The sequence below is a fragment of the Aspergillus mulundensis genome (assembly GCF_003369625.1).
Source record: "Aspergillus mulundensis strain DSM 5745 chromosome Unknown scaffold_18, whole genome shotgun sequence".
In the NCBI taxonomy this organism is placed as follows: domain Eukaryota; kingdom Fungi; phylum Ascomycota; class Eurotiomycetes; order Eurotiales; family Aspergillaceae; genus Aspergillus; species Aspergillus mulundensis.
Window position 1 is genome coordinate 196196 of NW_020797906.1, and position 18527 is coordinate 214722.

At 51.5% G+C, this 18527-nt stretch overlaps 9 protein-coding genes across 9 annotated transcripts; 7 read left to right on the forward strand and 2 right to left on the reverse strand.

Moving 5' to 3' along the window:
* Positions 1–535: 535 nt before the first annotated feature.
* Positions 536–2480, forward strand: DSM5745_11049 (putative C6 transcription factor; the record flags this gene model as incomplete). The annotated part of the gene is made up of 3 exons (XM_026753065.1): positions 536–1028; positions 1079–2152; positions 2215–2480. The coding sequence occupies 3 exons, from the start codon at positions 536–538 to the stop codon at positions 2478–2480; spliced, it is 1833 nt and encodes a 610-aa protein (XP_026598388.1).
* Positions 2481–2864: 384 nt separating this feature from the next.
* On the forward strand, positions 2865–4077 carry DSM5745_11050 (uncharacterized protein; the record flags this gene model as incomplete). The annotated part of the gene is made up of 2 exons (XM_026753066.1): positions 2865–2893; positions 2979–4077. The coding sequence occupies 2 exons, from the start codon at positions 2865–2867 to the stop codon at positions 4075–4077; spliced, it is 1128 nt and encodes a 375-aa protein (XP_026598389.1).
* Positions 4078–4833: 756 nt separating this feature from the next.
* Positions 4834–6328, forward strand: DSM5745_11051 (putative longevity-assurance protein (LAC1); the record flags this gene model as incomplete). Its single annotated transcript, XM_026753067.1, has 4 exons — positions 4834–4960; positions 5054–5364; positions 5414–5701; positions 5750–6328. The coding sequence occupies 4 exons, from the start codon at positions 4834–4836 to the stop codon at positions 6326–6328; spliced, it is 1305 nt and encodes a 434-aa protein (XP_026598390.1).
* Positions 6329–7800: 1472 nt separating this feature from the next.
* On the forward strand, positions 7801–8799 carry DSM5745_11052 (SDR family NAD(P)-dependent oxidoreductase; the record flags this gene model as incomplete). Its single annotated transcript, XM_026753068.1, has 2 exons — positions 7801–8524; positions 8588–8799. 2 exons carry the CDS (start codon positions 7801–7803, stop codon positions 8797–8799), a joined length of 936 nt encoding a protein of 311 aa, XP_026598391.1.
* Positions 8800–10124: 1325 nt separating this feature from the next.
* Positions 10125–11111, reverse strand: DSM5745_11053 (DNA repair protein RAD10; the record flags this gene model as incomplete). The annotated part of the gene is made up of 1 exon (XM_026753069.1): positions 10125–11111. The coding sequence occupies one exon, from the start codon at positions 11109–11111 to the stop codon at positions 10125–10127; it is 987 nt and encodes a 328-aa protein (XP_026598392.1).
* Positions 11112–11298: 187 nt separating this feature from the next.
* DSM5745_11054 (mRNA-binding ribosome biosynthesis protein NOP4) lies at positions 11299–13461 on the forward strand (the record flags this gene model as incomplete). Its single annotated transcript, XM_026753070.1, has 1 exon — positions 11299–13461. The coding sequence occupies one exon, from the start codon at positions 11299–11301 to the stop codon at positions 13459–13461; it is 2163 nt and encodes a 720-aa protein (XP_026598393.1).
* Positions 13462–13780: 319 nt separating this feature from the next.
* Positions 13781–14333, reverse strand: DSM5745_11055 (putative progesterone binding protein; the record flags this gene model as incomplete). The annotated part of the gene is made up of 3 exons (XM_026753071.1): positions 13781–13959; positions 14025–14120; positions 14231–14333. 3 exons carry the CDS (start codon positions 14331–14333, stop codon positions 13781–13783), a joined length of 378 nt encoding a protein of 125 aa, XP_026598394.1.
* A 632-nt stretch (positions 14334–14965) lies between these two features.
* Positions 14966–15286, forward strand: DSM5745_11056 (uncharacterized protein; the record flags this gene model as incomplete). Its single annotated transcript, XM_026753072.1, has 2 exons — positions 14966–15181; positions 15212–15286. The coding sequence occupies 2 exons, from the start codon at positions 14966–14968 to the stop codon at positions 15284–15286; spliced, it is 291 nt and encodes a 96-aa protein (XP_026598395.1).
* An 819-nt stretch (positions 15287–16105) lies between these two features.
* On the forward strand, positions 16106–18439 carry DSM5745_11057 (putative general amino acid permease (Agp2); the record flags this gene model as incomplete). Its single annotated transcript, XM_026753073.1, has 7 exons — positions 16106–16368; positions 16664–16692; positions 16863–17006; positions 17057–17135; positions 17182–17917; positions 17970–18346; positions 18400–18439. 7 exons carry the CDS (start codon positions 16106–16108, stop codon positions 18437–18439), a joined length of 1668 nt encoding a protein of 555 aa, XP_026598396.1.
* Positions 18440–18527: the final 88 nt, after the last annotated feature.

Here is an 18527-nt window from a genome sequence, read left to right on the forward strand (position 1 = left end):
GGTCCACTCTTCGGTGGAAGCACCGTGATTGGAGAACCAGGCCTCCTCTTCGAACAACCTGCCACTTTTCCAAAGACCAACATGCCCACCGCTTGAAAAGAAACCGAATCCAAAAACATCAGCAGTGGCTATACAAAGCTCAAAGTCAAGGCTGGTGTAGTGGGCTGTCAAACTTTTGGCGTCCTTGGTACTTGGAAGCGAGGCTCGTGATGTATTATGGATAGCGAAGTTCTCGCAGATTCGCAACCTCACTCTTATTGGTATACATGAGTTGCGCAACATGGAGTCTGTATCTCGATCACGACATATCCTTCGCAAAACTTATTCATGTGATGAATGCCGTCGCAGGAAAATCCGCTGCTCTGGTGATGAGAACTGCTTGAATTGCACGAGGGATGCAAAGCCATGCCGATACTCGTCGCCATCCCACCAGCTCTCAAAACTGCAAAGGTACTTGGCCCTAAATGTTCACCCGGGATATACCGCTCACTAGCGCTGCAGGCGTATCCAGGATTGCGAACGTTTGATACGTGACATGGAGAAAGCCTGGGCAGCTTACCTCCCATCTGTTGACCTCCAGGAAGCTCTTCGTACCGTTCGTCAACATGACGACTCGACTTCGGCAATGCCGAAGAAGGCCAAGCATCACCACGACCTAACGCACTCCACTGAACAACCGCCCACTAGTGTTGCCGAGCACAGCAATGCAGAAGATTACGAGTTTGACGAGTCACAAGACTTCGACAACTCGACGGATGGCATGGGCTTTTTGACTATAGACCCTCATAAAGCCGGCTATACAGGCCCACAATCTGGCGTAGCTGCAATGAAGTTCCTGCAGTCGCTCCCTCTTTATATCCCCTTGGGTAGCTTCGTCCCGGCTTCGTCTCTGGATGATGACGATATCTCTGAATCTGGACCACCGAAAAAGCAATCGGAGATTGCCCGCTACCTCGATGACTATTTCACGTTCTACCACCCTGCATATCCGATTTTACACGAGGGCACATTTCGCGCACGGGTATCCGGTGAGTCTCCAGGCATAGTCACGATGATGTGACGGTTCTAATGCCGTCAGGTGCATTGGCCAAACCTCACGACGGATCATGGCCGTTGCTGTATAACATTGTTCTCGCGATAGGTGCATTTGCCGGTGACTCTAATGGGACGAAGATGGACATAATTTTCTTCAAGGAGGCGCGAAAGCACCTGTCAATGGATGTATTGGAGAAAGGGTCCCTTAGCTACGTTCAGGCAATCGTTCTGATGGCCAATTATCTGCAGAAGCGAAACAAGCCTAACGCAGCCTTCATCTTAGTCGGTATCGGCTTCAGTATGGCTCTGGCAATTGGCTTGCATCGCGAGTTCGGGATGCCCAGCACATCGCCCTTCACAATGGAAGTTCGGCGGCGAGTGTGGTGGACGCTCTTCATCTTCGTCTCAGGCGTTCAGTTGATACTAGGGCGCCCGGCAGTTTCCCTTGTCGGTGTCAATGTTCGACTTCCAGCTAACGTGGACGATCACGATCTAGCTGTTGATATGGAGGAGCTACCTGAAAGCTCGACAGGTCCAACCATAACGTCCTGTCTGATTGCACAAGTCAAACTAGCCAAGATCGCAAATGCCATACAAGTCGAGCTATTAACGCACCATCTCCCGACCCCGGCCAAAGCCCAGGACTTGGAGCAGCGCATTTCCTCCTGGCACAACGACCTCCCCTCTCATTTCAATACGGACGTCTATCTTGATCCGAAATTCGATATTCCGAGGCAAGTCGTTCTCTGGAGGTCATATCATCTTCGAATCGTCATAAACCGGCCGTTCCTCTTCCAGAATATCACGTCTAAATCCGAGCTCGATACCTCCGCCGGTCCAATTGCCTCATGTCTCGCAGCTGCGGATATGTGCGTAACTTCGATATGTGGCTTCCTTGAATCAACCGATAACCGCCAACGAGGTCTAACCTGGTATGCGACCTGCTGGCTCCTAACTGCAAGCTTTGTCCAGGCCACATGCTATGTATACGGGCCCACCCATCCTCTTGCCGATTCTTGGAGGAACCATATACAGCGTGCGGTCGATTGCTTGGGGAGTCTTGGGTCTTCCCACGACATGGCTCTTCGAGCTAGGGCCGTTCTCCAGAAGGTCCTCGGTAGGTTATTTCCTCCCTTGTTACCAAATAACCGCATAGCTAACTCATGCACTCTACCACAGAGCATGGCCATGAACGAACCTCTCAGGGAGGTTTCGATCCCTTCTCCTTGTCGCAAACCGGACCCTTTTGTCTGCCTTGGTCACCATCTGCCTGGGGCGAGAACTCGGCGTTGTATAATCCGTTTGGGCAGGGCTTTGGGGACAATTTCCGGTACACCCAAGGATCGTTCGGGGCGGAGTTCTTAGATGCGGCTGGTGGGTTAATGATTCAGAATCTGTTTGGTAGCTCGGGGGGGCCTCAGAATAGCTCTTGGACGCCGGGTTAGATTAGTGAATGACCTGAAAGATGTTGTCTTTAGTGCTGGTTCTAGGAAGCTGAATGGAATAGATGGGTGGTGTTAGTAACAGATGTATATATTTGGTTGGTTTCATGGGACAATGAATGATCTTGCCTTGTTTGAGCATTTTCACGCTTATTCACGCATTATACAACACTTCAAGTGAGCATCAAGAATATCAGTTTCAAATCAAAGTCACCTTTTGGTTATTATTTAGGGCTATTATACTATTCCATCTGGGAGCTACTCCGAGCAGTGGCCGAACAAGACCCGCTAAGCGTGCCTCTTGGCGCATCAAGATCCCAGCCAGTACAAGCCAACTTACCTTTCCCAACTATTGAACGCCCTGGATCACACTCCACAGCCAGGAAGATGGGAGAAATCAACATTCCCTGGAGCGCGTAAGTCTACTCGATTTCCTCTACTCCCTACACCCCATCACCATCCATCAGGGGCAAGACAATCAATACTAACTCACCGTCCCAGCATCCAGAGCTTCGCGTTCATCCTGGCCCCGATCATCCTCCCCCGAATCATAAACTTTATTCGCTATATGCGAGTCCAACTATCGACGCGGCCAAATCCCCGACCTCTTCCGCCCGCCGCTTCCAGGGCTCTAAACGTCCTATTCTGTTCGATCCTCGTCTTCCTGACCCTGAGCTTCCCTTCGAACCCGTTCGCCCCGAGCCCGAGTATATTCGCCCTTACGCGGTCGCGGCTCACCACATCGCTGGAAACAGTATTTTCGCGGCTCGCGCGTCTCCGGGATGGCGGGGTCCTCACGGAAGCGGATACGCTGCTCCGGTCGAAGCTCGTGTCGAAGGAGGCGCGCAAGATCTATCTACGGTTCGGAGAGCGCGCGCTGACGGAGTGTCGGTTCTGCAAGATTGACAACCCGAATACCTACGCGCTGTTCTATTACCCTGCCAACGCTATGATTCCTCATCTTCTGCATATGGCCGTGGTGGGTATTGCGACGTCGGCCTCGTTTGCGGGACGAGAAGCGGGCAGGTGGCGGAATAAGTTTACAATTGCGGGGTTGATCCTGGCCGCTGTGGACACTTATGTCGTGTTCATGTATGACCCTATCAAGTCTGGCTCTGAGGCTGTGCGCGATGGGATTGAGGTGCCGTCTGCTTTGTTCCAGAGGATGGCTGTCCTGCGGCCGCTGCTTCTGGCGTGCTTTGATGTTGTCCTTGCCGGATTCATCTACGTTTCTGCTACGAATAGGTGGTTCTTTACGCCGCCGAGTCAGGCGGAGGAGGTGGATAAGGTTGTAGCGGCATCGCTGGCGTCGCTCACCGGGGCGAGCTCGAAGTTGCACGCTGCGAGTGTGACGAGGAATGCGGTCGTGCGAGATCGGGTGCTGAAGGACCGGGATGACGCATATTGGCAGACGGTCGTTGCTATGGATGGGGGAGGGGCTGTGGGAGGGCCGCCGGGTGTGTGGGAAGAGGAGGAGGTCGTCCGGGCGATGTCGCGGGCGATGGCGGGACAAGGAGGAGTCGACCTGGCAAAGCTGGGAGTCAGTGCGGCGGAATATGTCAACGGGGTGACGGCCGGTTTGGAGCGGGAGAGCTCATAGATCCTAGATAGCACTGTAGTTAGACATATATTCCAATATTAAGTTTTGGGTCTTGTCCAGAGGTCAAATGATGAAGCTCGGATTGCAGCAACTCGCAACCCGCGGGGCCGGAAGACCACAGCCTCTAGCGAGGGCCTGTGAAGCGGGCAGCGCTTGTCATTGGCCCGGCCACAAAGCGTGAGGGGAGGGATAAAGGCGGTGAGGAAGTGCCAGTACCTGTGAGAGCCAAGTAGTGTGTTAAGTGTAGAGTTGGTGTGGTACCAGGAACACAACCAGAAAGCTGGCTCCCTTCCTGAACTCTGCTTGATTTGTTTTGCTTTCACTGGATTCACCGTCGCCACCTCCTCTCTCCTGTTAGGGCTTTGTCTGTGCTATCAATTTCCTCCCCACGAGGCTCCAGCAGACAGCGCCCTTGAATCAAATCTCCCGTGTTTCGTCTCGTCGACTCCGCCAAACCTGAAACAGAAGGAAGGACGTTGCTTTCTCCCTCAACAACCACTGCCGCTCCTAGACAGTTAGCTACCTTTTCCTCCAGCAAATTCAACACCAGAGGCATTGGGATCTAGCTCGTGCACAGTGGTCTGGTACCACGTCTACGCTCGTTTTCTACATCTTCCCCTCACAGAATTGCAGTTTCGCACTCTGGATGTCTTGGTTGCTTGGTTGATCCGCACCGGTTACATCCCCTTGCACGACGACACGATTCATCTTCTCTACACTCACAGTGTCTGGAGCCTTTTTTCTTAATCTTACATCATGGCTAAAGACGCAACTTCGCCTGCGCAGTCAGTCACGGAGCTCAATGCCTGTGTTACCACGACCTCTTCGCACCGTCCTGTGAAGGACACCACCTTCCGCCAATGGGTGGTCTCTAATCAGATCGGTATGCTTGAATTTTGAGCCCTCTGAACTCTATACTTCTTAGTTTCAACGCTGGCTTGCCTGCAGTGCGCTAATTGGGGCTTTACTTGTTTAGGAATATCTTTGACAACCCTCTCCATGCTATTGGCCGTCCACCATCTGTACCCTTCTCTTTCGCCCTATACCACGCCTTTTTTCCAGCTGTCGTACTACCAACCCTCGCAGGGGGTCTACATCCAAGGCTGGGATGATATTTACTTCGTCATCAGCTCCGTCTTTGCGTTTACCGCGATTCGTGCCATTGTGATGGAATGGGTGTTTCAGCCGTGGGCGCAATCGCATGGATTGAGAAAGAAAGCGTCGATCCGGCTCGCGGAGCAGGGCTGGATGTGCTTGTATTATGCCGCCTTTTGGACCGTCGGAATGGTTTGTGATGCTCACGCCAGCTCGTAATGGCCTAGCTAACTGTGGGCAGTACATTTGGTCGCAGTCTAATTACTGGATGGACTTTAAGGCTATCTGGGCTGAGTGGCCTGCGCGTGGTGTCTCTGGCTTGATGAAGTGGTACCTGCTTGCGCAGCTTGCGTTCTGGGTCCAGCAGATCTTCGTTATCAACATCGAGGAGCGGAGAAAGGATCACTACCAGATGTTGACCCACCATTTCATCACCAGCTGTCTCCTCACTTCCGCGTACGTCTACGGTTTCTATAACGTCTCCAATGTGGTGCTGAGTTTGATGGACATCGTGGACCTGCTACTGCCGGTAAGTCACCGTCCTTTCATAAAAATAAACAGGGCACTAACTCTATAGATTGCCAAAATCCTCAAGTATCTCGGATGCGAGATGCCATGCAACATCGCGTTCGGAGTTTTCATGGTTGTTTGGGCAATCTCTCGCCACATAATGTACCCGCTACTCTGCTGGTCTATTTACAAGGATGTGCCCAACGTTATGTCGTGGGGCTGCTACTCCGGTGCCACAGGGGAGTTGATCTCAACCGATGGATACCCTGACCGATACATGCACCTTATCTCCCCCTTCCTGGACATCGACGGCCCCATATGCATGAATCGCATGATTAAATGGATTTTCCTGTCGTCCCTACTAGCACTCCAGTTGCTATCCATCATCTGGTTTAGCATGGTCATTCGCGTGGCCGTAGGTGTCCTCCGCACCGGCAACGCAGAAGACACTCGCAGCGATGATGAAGGAGAGGAGGAGGAGTCCGACGAAGTGGATTCGCTACCCAAGAGCCCCGCCAACGGCAGCGTCGTCGCAGCGGAAGTCTCGAGTGCCGAATGGCGTCGGTCCAGCGGGTCTTCCGCCCGACCTCGCCGAAGCGACCACAAGGCACTGCTTGGCCGTATCGGATGCGAAACGCGTACCTAGCCACACCACCTGGTTTCGTACATCTCATCTAGTTAACGCCATCACGCTGTGGATGCTCATATCGCACATCTGATGAATCAAAATATGAATACATGAAGCATACCCGTATGTAACCTTTGTGTTTTGCGAAACTATTTCGTCACGTTTGATACCATTCATTTCGTCTCGTCTCTTCGTCTAGTCTTGTCTTGTTTTGATTTGGCCATATGAGCCCGGTTATGTTTTTTTTCTTTTCGTCGCTTTCATGTCCCTTGTTGCATCTTTTGTACTTTTCTTCTAGAGAGGTCAACTGATTTCGATACCCACTTTGTTCTGGCATGGGATGGGCTTGTGTACCTACTACCGAGCAGGATTCCTGCGGTAATCGAGCGGCTTCCAAAAATCTCATTGTGATGAAAAACTCGCCCTGGCATGTTGCCTAACTGCCATGAGCCTACGTAGCATGCACATTTGATCAGTAGCCTTGCCAGATTTTAGCGCGGCTCTTCTGCATAGAATTAGTATCATCTTAGTATGGTAGATTTACAGGCCATTTGACAGTACTCTTGCTGGGTAGCCTAGATATGATGGCACTAACAGAACAGTTCAAGAGAGTCTATAGTCATTCGCAATATAACAACAACGCAATCTTAGTACCCGTTCGAAGCTTTCCATCCCGTAGTTTTTTTGGAAGTAAGGTGCTCTGCTATAGGTATCGTAGACAAGCTCTCCTAATTAACGGTGGACGATCGCCAAGGGTTTGCTTCTTGATGCCGAGCTGCTGTACTCATCAGCTTCCGATTCTTAACTATCTTGGAGCTAGCTGAAGATTGGGGTCGATTGAGTCAGGGCATATCCACTCCAGCGAAGTCATGATTGGCTGTTGCGTATAGCAATTAGGGGCACAGATCGGCTTATCTCCGACCGTCGATTAGCTTTCTTGGCAAAGACGATCTGCCAATCAGAGGACTGGCTCTATGCTTAGCTTTTCCTAGCTTCACTAGGACAAGGCATCTTTGTCCTCTTAAGGCACTATTAACAGACTAACAGTAATGTGTGTATCTCTTCCTGGTGCTTCTTCCCACAGAGTCACAGCTGGTGGACTGGGTAATGGCCCCTTGGACTGGCGTTCAGGCTACTCCACATGGCGCCAACAGGAACAAATAGAGTATGCGGATGCACTGGGTCACTGATCACAGTATAGTGTATACAAAGACATCAAGAAGTCCACATGTCTGCCTAGTGCCTAGTGGCTAGCTGCCTGCCAGTCTGTCTATTTAAACCTTGTCTTACCTACTTTTGACTGATCGCACTCGTGTCTCCAGTTGCTCTCGCACTTTGCACTCTCTTGCACCCTTCCTGCTATCTACCTATATTGAAGTACTTCCTATTCTATCTTAGAGACAGCAATCTGTGAACTATCTACACTTTCAATCTCCCACTACACATACTACACCCAGATCATAGAGTCAACGAGAGCCAACAGTGGAACCATGGCAGCGCCAGCACCATCTTACACCAAGGTCACTCACTCCGCCACATATGCCGCCATCAACCCGACTCAGCCTGGCCTCTCCACAGCAGGCAAGGTTGTGCTAATTACTGGAGCATCCGGCGGCATCGGCCGGGCCACAGCCTTGTCCTTTGCAGCATCAGGCCCCCAAACCCTTATCCTCCTGGGCCGACGCGCCGACGCCCTAGCCAAAACCGCCACAATTGTCCGCGCCAACTACGCAGATGTTCCGGTTCAAACCTACGAGGCCGAGCTCTGCAATGCATCGAGCGTCCGCAACTCTATGAATAACGCGGCCGCCGAATTCGGCGGCATCGACGTCCTTGTCCACTGCGCCGGCGTCCTTGCCCCCGTCGTTCCCCTTCTGGAAGCCAACCCGGATACTTTCCTGGATGGCTACAAGACTACCGTCGTCGGGACGCTGGTAACAGCGCAGGCTGTTGTCCTGGCAAACAAAACTGTTAGCCCCGACGAGAACAAGCCAGTCACGTTTATCAACCTCACCACGGCCGGGATCCTGTTTCCGCCTTTCACTGGAATGGGCGCCTACGTGAGCAGCAAGATGGCTGCCATTAAGCTTCTGCAGGCCTTTGCGGCTGAGAACCCACAGGTCCGTCTTCATAATGTGCATCCTGGACTCCTGGAGACAGCCATGTCTGCCAAGCTGGCCGAGACGATCAAGTTACCATATGCCTATGATGACAGTACGTATCGAACCATCCCTTCTTTGTATCTGTATCTAGTGACTAATGATGACCTTTCCGCAGTCTCACTCCCCGCCGACTTTCTTGTCTGGATCGCCTCCCCGGAAGCAGAGTTTCTTAAGGACAAGATCGTCTTCGCCGCCTGGGACGTCGATGAGCTTAAGATGCGCGAGAAGGAGATTCTTGGTGGCCCACCGGGCACCGGTGAGCTCTGGCTTGGCTATCAAGGTTTCCCTCGATATATGGATGGCCAGCTTTTGTCGGGTACACCGTAAGTACGCCGCTGGTGTTTCGTATGAGAAGTCGCTATTACGAACTGCGCGGGCTGTGTGTGCGCGCGTTTCGGTTGATACATATTTATATAGTGACGTTCTACAAGCGAGGTATCAATGAACGAGATTTTACACAGCGTCGGTAGTAGTCCTGATCTTGTATGACACTGGGCCGGGCCGCTACGAAGGCCTCCCAAAGGAGACGAGAACAGTCAATAGATGCCGTTCTTAATACAACACAAGATTTTTTGCCCTCAGCGCAGTGCCCTTTCTACCAAATACTCCGACTCGAATCGGTTATGGCACCGGGACTTACAGTAGTGTCGAGATCTTGGCATAAAAGTGGGGCAAATTCAGGGCTTTGCTATCCAGCCAATGCTAAGGGGGGCTCCAGAGCCCACGCATGCCCTAGAATGTACTGTAGATCTAGCCAGTGTGGTTATTTGATGTCATGGCCAGGCCCCGGTAGTCAGGGCTAGGCTAGGCTAGGCAGGCCGAATTTCGAGCGCTGGGAACCCGACACGGAGTCAGAACAGAGTTAGATTTAACAGTGTACTCCTATCCTCGGTCTTAAATCACTTGACATAGCATGACTGGGTATTTTGGCGAGGGGAGAGTGCCTGAGATACTTACTGCGTAGCCCTAATTCTGATGAAGATAGGGCTTGAATGCAAATGGCAGCTGCACGATGCACGAAGCTAGCTAGCCCTAGCTACGGAGTCGATCATCCAACCGCCCGAAGACCTTGTTTAACTAGTTTAGCCTTCAAATTCATTCTCGGCGTTTGTTATTTACTTTCCCGCGTAGTAATACAAATGTGTCAAGATTGTCTGGGCAGTATGATCCCTATTGTAGCGCTTCGGCGGTGCGCTGAATCTACCGTGTGGTGTCAAATGGATGCCTAAGGTGTACTTTGTAGGTAGTTGAATCTAAGCATTTGAGCTGTAGACATTTTCCGGTCTCAACTATACTGTATGGTCGGTCATCAGAATCCTCGTGAATATCACCGCGTGCGAGCAGGACCTCTCGAACCAACCAATTCTTCGCAAATGTGTCACCGGCACGTGACTAAATATGTCCAGATCATACTATAATCGATGTGCTTCCTACACCAAAGATACTGGAGACGTCCGGTAGATTCAGAATCCAGCAGCGAGGCGAGGTTGTAACTCGGCCGGCCACCACAGCCCGCGTCGCAGAGTCCAGGCCATGTCTCGCGTTGACAGCGACTGGACCGAGACCGGGACTGGGTTTTGGGAACGTAGTAGCCCGATAAATGAGGGCAAACCTTTGATAGCCATGTCTTGTTCTCCGCGTCTGACGACTGGTCAACCGCCATTTTCTCGAAGCCTGGCCAGTGCTGCCGCGATGCCTTCATCCATCTCTTCATCCCGACTGACCCGCGGTCTCGACGGCTCATCCTGCTCCACAAAAAGGCTTTCACTCTCGGGTTCGCGAGACGGACCCGTTGAAGTAGAGATGACGGCATCATCATCATTCGTACTCAAGGCAGCCAGGTCCCGAACAGTCCGTTTAGGAGCGGTTGCTCTCTTGGCCTTTTCGACGCGAAAATCCTCGCCCACGGCATTGCACCATGCCTTGACCTTCTTCTCACCCCATCCGGGCACCGCGCTGATCTGCTCCGGCTGGGCATTGATTGCATTTTGCAAGCTTCCAAAAGTGGATATAAGACTGGCGGCGTCGGACTTGTTGATGCTCCGGGGCGCGGTGACAAACTCCACCAGCGAGTCCTTGTAAGACTGGGCCTGCTGCGTGCGGATAGCGGTGGGCTGCGAATGTTCGCACGACTTGAAGAGTTCAAGGTAGTGCGCCGCTTCTGGGGCGGACCAACACAGGACGAGAGTAAGGTTGTTGATGATTGATGACTTAGATAGCTCTTTGAGGGGATCTTCGTGGTTGGGTATGTCGACAATGATCAACAGCACACGTAGGAGATATTTCCCCGCTAGGAGCTTTATCCGCGAATAGATGTACTCCGGATGGAGTCGGTGGTATTTGAGTGAAAGGAAGAGCGCACAGGTTGTGGCCCCGACGACATAGTCGGCTGGAATGTCGGCATACTCCCACTGCTGGAACTTGATATGATTCAATATTGGGTTCCCTTTCTGTCGCGTTGATACTAAGATCCCAGAGGGGCCGGATTTGCTTGCGAGGGCCTGCGGCTTCGGCTGCTGGACTTTGGCTGCGGTTGGTCCAGACTGGTTGGTGGATGTTGCCGCGCTTCGAGTCAAGCCGCTGGATTCGGCATTAAGTACTGGTATAAATGCGTCATCATCGCCAAATTCCTCGGTCATTGTTTCTCCTGATATTTACAGAGTAGCGCACGGGGTTTGAATAAGGTGACGATTGAGCGTTATCTAATCGGGGTCGACCTTCACCGCCCAGCACTGGTGGGTCAATCAAAATCAATGGGAATTTTCTGCCGCCGATTTTTTGCTCCGAAACACAACTCTTGAAACAAAAAGTTACAGACAAGTAGAGATGTCTGATTCAAGCAGCCCGGAAAAGCCCCCTGAGGCTACCGGCGCAATTGCAGAGACCTCACCTAGCAAGGTCACATCCCAGGAAGACAACGTCTCAAAACCGCGCAGAGAACTGTTCATCCGATCGCTTCCCGCCTCAGCGACGACCGAGAGCCTCGCCGAACACTTTTCGCAGTCCTACGTGATTAAGCATGCCGTTGTCGTCATCGACCCCGCTACAAAGCAGTCGAAGGGTTACGGTTTCGTGACATTCGCCGACGTCGAGGATGCTAAGGCCGCGCTGGAAGAGTTGAACGGGTCGACGTTCCAGGGGAAAAAAATCAAGGTTGAATATGCGCAGCCTCGACAGCGTGTTGTCGATGAGGCTGCTGGAAAGAGCGTCCCGTCTGCTGCGGCGCTCGAGCGCAAGAAGCAGCGGGAGCAGCAGAAGGCCGATACACAGCCGCCGAAGCTGATTGTGCGAAACCTGCCATGGAGTATCAAGACTCCTGATGACCTTGCGCTGCACTTCCGAAGCTTTGGTAAGGTCAAATACGTCACTCTTCCGAAGAAAGGGACTCAGTTGGCTGGTTTTGGTTTCGTTGTGTTGAGGGGAAAGAAGAACGCGGAAAAAGCCCTGGAGGCTGTGAACGGCAAGGAGGTCGATGGGAGGACGTTGGCTGTTGATTGGGCAGTGGAGAAGGAGGTTTGGGAGAACCAGCGGAAGGAAGAGGAGCAGGAAGAACCAGAGGTCAAGGAAGAGTCAAGCGATGTGGACATGGAAGACGGAGGTGTTGGCTTGGATAACGGCGAGCTTGATGAGGACATGAGCGAGGATGATGATGAGGACGAGGATAACGAAGAAGACGAAGAGGAAGAGGAAGAGGAAGAAGAGCAGGAAGAAAAGGAGGACGAGAGAAACGCATGCACGATTTTCATCCGCAATTTACCATTTACATGCGACGATGAATCACTCTACGACCACTTCACCCAATTCGGACCACTCAGATACGCCCGTATCGTCGTCGATCCAGAAACCGAACGGCCCCGCGGTACGGGCTTCGTCTGCTTCTGGAAGCCCGAGAACGCGCAGGCCTGCGTACAAGACGCTCCCAAACATCAGGACCCACTTGCCGCAGAGAAAGAGAAGGGCAAGAAGGGCACTATCATCAAGCAGTCCGTTCTGCAAAATGAAAACGCCGATCCTACAGGTCGCTACACCATCGACGGCCGTGTCCTCCAGATCAGCCGGGCCGTGAGCAAGTCCCGCGCCACACAGCTCCAGGAAGAAGGTGTCTCGAAGCGACTAGTCCGCGACACCGACAAGCGCCGACTGTACCTCCTTAACGAAGGAACCATCTCCCCCAGCTCATCCCTCTACCAGAATCTCTCGCCCTCGGAAATCAAGATGCGCGAAGACAGCTTCAAGCAGCGCCAGAATTTCATCCGCAAGAACCCCTCCCTCCACTTTAGTCTCACCCGTCTCTCCGTCCGCAACATTCCCCGCCACGTCACATCCAAAGACCTCAAGCAGCTCGCCCGAGAAGGAATCGTCGGGTTCGCCAAGGACGCCAAGGAAGGCAAGCGCCAGCCCCTCTCCAAGGAGGAAATGGATCGCGCGTCTGAAGAGATGAGGGAGGCTGAGAAACTGCGGAAGAAGAAGGGTGTCGGTGTTGTCCGCCAGGCGAAGATTGTTTTTGAAGGCCGCGACGGAAGCAAAGTTACTGAAGACAGCGGTGCCGGTCGAAGCAGAGGTTACGGTTTCATTGAGTACTACACGCATCGACATGCGCTTATGGGTCTCCGGTGGTTGAACGGGCATGCCATCAACCCACCGAAGAATGTCTCCGAGGAGTTGAAGGACAGAAAGAAGAGGCTCATTGTTGAGTTTGCGATTGAGAACGCACAGGTCGTCAAGCGGAGGAGTGAGCAGCAGGAGCGGGTGCGCAATTTCAAGAAGAAGGATCAAAAGGACAGCGAGGAGGCTCCTCAGAAGGGCAACTCGAAGAAGCATGACAAGAAGGACGACAAAAAGAACGACCGCGACTCAGATTCCAAGGGAAAGAAGAGGAAGCGATCCGAGAACGGCGACAAGGGTCAGGATACAGAGGAGCAGAACAAGCTTGCGAAGCGTAACCGGATTATCGCGAAGAAGAGGATGCAGCGGAAATCCCGCAAGTGAAGCCCGAGCGCTATAAGTCGGGCAGGAAAATTGCATTGCATATAGAATGAGCACCTGTTGAATTAATGCTGAGGGAATGTACAGTTAGCTAGTTCCTTACATGATACCAATACCACCATTTGACGCTTGCGCCAAAAGAAGATCGTGCCAGATCACTGAATTACGTTGGTAGACTAGACCTCCATGTCTGATAGCGTACAACGCGCACGAAGACAGGACGTCAAGGCTAAAGCAACATAACAAACAAGCAGAAAGTCACGAACGGGTATGAGAATAGAAAGAACTTGCAGAGGTGTAGTATAGCTAGGCTAGAAAGTCCTCAGTAGTTCGTCGCATCCTTTACCTTTCCCACAATGTTGTACCGCTTGCTGAAGAATGTGAACCATTCATCCAGCACCTTCTTGTCCTTGTCCGGGAGGTCGTACCAATCGGGTTTGCAGTCTTCAGGCTTCAAGGACGAGCAGGCCAGGGCGCGGGACGCATCTTTGCCAGCAAACACTGCAAGACAACAAGTTAGTATCTGTTGGGAATCTTCTTGGTGATTGGAGATGGAAGAGACTCACCCTTGTACTGCCCCTCGGGACCATAGGCAGAGTTGCGACTCACATCAAAAACAATTCCCTTGATGGCGACATAGGTAGGGCGGCTGGGATCAGTGCCTGAGCCAAACAAAGAAGCGTCAGTTGCAATATCTTGATATACTTGCTTCATGGAATCATAGCCCCGTGGACGTGAAATTCCATAAGCTGTGTCGGTGCGGAGAACGAACCGTTACACTTTGCCAGCTCCTCTGGGGCGATGAGGTCGTCCTTTGGTGGATCCAGCTGAACGGGCACCTTGGGTGCGAACCGACCAGACTCTGTTCCAGTCATTGCGACGGAGGGAAATAATCGAGATGGGTTGGGAGAAGGAAGTTTGTGCGGAGGTGGGAGAGGAAAGGGAATTAATGTATAGGTAATGGGTTCCTGAGAAAATTGGACGCGGGGCACGTTAAGCTTGAAAGTGGGGGAGGGGAAGTTCACGTTCACATCGGGGGCCGAAAAGATGGGGAAGCTATCCGGATCATTTTTGCAGCCGTACGGATTTGCAGTGGATTTGTATTCAAATTATGGATTTGCTCATAGGTTGGTCCGTCGAGGGGTTGACTAGGAGTCCCGGATCATTGTTGCAGCCGTACAGATTTGCAGTGAGCTTGTAGGTATGTATTCAAAGCACGGATCTAAATCATTCTCGTAGGTTGATCCGTCGAGGGATTGACTGTGAGTTGGCAAGGCTGCGCCCCGACAGTCCGTAAGCTCTCTCTTCTTCTTCAGTGCAAGCGCTACAGATATTATATGCAGTGCAGGCATTTTAAGAACAGGAGCTATTGAGGGATTGACGTCAGCCACCATTCTGCCAAAGACGCTTATACTCGGCTGCCACAGATGTCTAGCAGTATTTGAACCGGCTTCCCCGGTCTGACTGATGGGAGCAGACATTCATCCTACCTACCTCTCACAAAAGAATGTCTTCCAGCCAAACACAGCAGTCGGACACCCGACAACTCCGACACGTTGCCGATAGACCAGCCAGCGAGAGCGATGACCCGGAACATAAATCCGACTATCAGTCTTCAGATGAGCCCAGCCTGAATCAGAATGAAGCGGAGCTCTCTCATTATCTTCATTACGAAGACAACGCCTGTTTCTTCGCACCGGACTGGCAGAACCGCTGTGCGATAGTAAGTCGAGCTCATACTGCGCATTCATAGGACTTCGGTATGTCGGCCATGGTCTTCATGCAGTTCTCTAAATGCTGGACTGAGACTAAGGACAGGATGTGGTGATCTCAGTGCATTCGGGCCAGGGCTTGGTGTAGGTGGACTTGAACGGCGACGAGAGGTAATAAGCGAGATACATTAGCACGGCGCTACTGCATGGTTAAGTTGTGGACTTGGGGCGTGTCATTTTGCGTTTTTTTAAAGTCGACTTCTCCTGGGATGATCTCGCTGGGTTGCCGCATGTTCCTTATCTCCTTACCTATTTATGCCTGCATGCGGAATGTTGGCAGCTGGAGATTCTCATGGCGATTCCCTCAATGTGCTTTTTCTAATTCTAAGTCGGCCTTAGTGGCCCCCGATTCTATGCCATCCTGGTTATCTTGTCTCGCAAGTGTCTGGCACATACGGTACTGAATTGATTGCCGTTATCTTCACTTTCCTCTTCGATTCCATGAACCTCGGCGCAACGGAGGATCCAGTTGACAGTGGGGATGCTGGACAAAACCATGACCACTCGACAAGTTTCTATTTGCTGAGTCGACCTGGGGAATCGGCTAGCCAGGCTGCCAGCCTGCTTCCTTGCTCTTTTCGGTAAGCTACGCTCTATGAGGTGATACCGGTAACGCTCCGGTGATGGCTGTCGCAGTGTCGCCTGCCACTTTTCCTCCCCACGCTTGTCAATCTATTCAAGTGCTTAGCTTCCCTTTTTTTTTTTTTTTTTTTTTTTTTTGTTTTTTTTTTTTTTTTTTTTTTTTTTTTTTTTCTCTCTGGGCTCTTTCTCCAACTGTCTTCTTCCAATTATCCTCCTTCTTCCTTTTGTTTGTACCATTCTTATTCAAATCAGCTCGTCGATTAGTACTTCCCCGCATCTACTGATCTCGAGCAATGTCTAGATCGGACCCGGCAAGCGCACCACCAGGGCCTCTACCCTATGGATCATCACCCGCCAATCGCTCCGATATAGCAACTGGCAATTTGACAAAACGGACCGTGAACCAGGGCGAATTCTCGGAAAAGGACGCAGTGATAGATAACCGCGAGGAGTCCATCGAGGAGGGGTCGAAGCCGGTCTATGACCATACACACCGGAGACTCAAACCTAGGCATGTTCAACTTATTGGCATCGGTGGTACAATCGGTACTGCATTGTATGTCCAGATTGGACAGACGTTGGCGAAAGGTGGTCCTGGGAGCCTCTTCATAGCTTACACATTATGGTGAGTCTCCTCGCGTTACTTCTTGCTCTCAATCCGGTCCCCATCTGGAGCATCCCATTAGGGTTGCGCACATTTACTTGTGAGATCAGAAATGAAACGGATTTGAAGCAATCCGAGCCTCCTGGGTCGTGGTTTTGCGGTCTACTAGCCGTTATCTTGACTGTGCTTGCATGGCTTTGCTGCCATCTATAAAGGCTTCAAAATCTTATACTTTTCTTACTTATAGGTGCACCGTTATATTATGTATAACTGTTTGTACGGAGCCCCCTTCCTATGAACCAACTTCCATCGCTGCCAGCAACAATAACTTCTCCCAAAGCGCCTGATGCAGATCTGCCCAATGCGCCATTACCCAGTTGCAGCCTTCGATCTACCTGATGGACGCAACGTCAATGTGGGCTAAATTACTAAAACGCGCGTACTAGGTCTGGCCGAGATGGTCACATACTTGCCGATTTCGTCCCCTTTTATCCGTTTTGCTGGGCGCTACGTTGATGATGCCTTTGGAGTCGCTGCTGGTTACAATTTCTTCGTCTTTGAAGCCGCCATGGTGCCTATGGAAGTTACGGGTAACTCATTTCTACCAATGGTCAAACTGAGCACGGCTAACGCCATCCAGCATGCAGCTTGCTTATACATTATTGGACAAACGCAATTCCTCTTGCAGCGATATTTGCTATTATACTCGTCCTCTTTGCGTGCGTCTTCCGAGGCGGAAACTCTTTATATACTAACTCCTGCCAGGTTTCTCAATGTTTTCGCTGTGAAATGGTATGGAGAATCTGAGTTCTGGCTCGCCTCTAGTAAAGTCCTACTCAGTGTGGGCTTAATTATATTCACGTTCATAACAATGCTGGGAGGCAATCCAATCAACGATCGATTTGGCTTTAGGTACTGGAACGAGCCCGGATCATTCGCGGAGCACTACAAGGAAGGTGACCTTGGAAGGTGGCTGGGTTTCCTCGCTTGCTTGATCAATGCCAGCTTTACGATTGCAGGACCGGATTACATTTCCATGGCTGCTGGTGAATCTGTCAATCCCCGAGGAAACCTACCGAAGGCGTACAATGGGATGTTCTACCGTCTCACTGCATTCTTCGTCCTTGGAGCGCTTTGCGTGGGGATCCTTGTCCCCTACAACGACAAGGCCATGTCCGATGCATTTGATAATGATGCACCTGGAGCCGCAGCATCACCGTATGTGATTGCAATGGACCGTCTCGGTATTCCCGTTCTGCCGCATATCGTCAACGCCATGATTCTTCTCGCGGTATTTAGTGCAGGCAACAGCTACGTTTATTGCGGCAGCAGAACCTTGTACGGGCTTGCCCTTGATGGTAAAGCCCCGCGGCTGTTCGCCAAGTGCACGAAATCCGGAGTCCCCATATACTGCGTGATAGCTGTGCTTCTGATTGGGCTCATCTCTTTCCTCCAAGTTTCGAACAGCGCATCAGTAGTACTGAACTGGATTATCAGCTTGGTATGTTGACCATCCTGAGACTGCACGAGATAATAACCTGACAAGGCTGCAGGTCACCGCATCGCAACTCATCAATTTCTCCGTCATTACATTTACATATACCCGTTTCCGCAAAGCCATCATCGCGCAGGGCATTTCACGCGAGTCTCTTCCATACAAAAGCTTAGGCCAGCCGTACGTTGCGTACGTTGCTCTGGTGTCGACAACGGTCATGGCATTTGTTGGTGGCTACGAGGTCTTCTTGCCAGGTAACTGGAATGTGCCAACGTTTCTGTTCTCGTACACGATGATCGGCGTTTTTCCTGTGATATACATCGGTTGGAAGCTCATCCACCGGACCTCTCTTCGGAAGCCGGAAGAAGTCGATCTCGTCACGGGCGTCGATGAGATTGAGGAGTATACAAGAAACTATGTACCAGAGCCAGCAAGGTGCGTTGATCCTGCCCGAATGCTTTCGATTACAGCCATCTAACAATATGCAGCAACCCCCTTTCAAGATTCGGTGACTGGCTGTTCAGTTAAACTGCCAAAATTAATGTCGTCCCAAACAATATCAAGCATCGAGAACATAAAGCTTTATGGTAGATTACGATAACGAATAAACGCTATG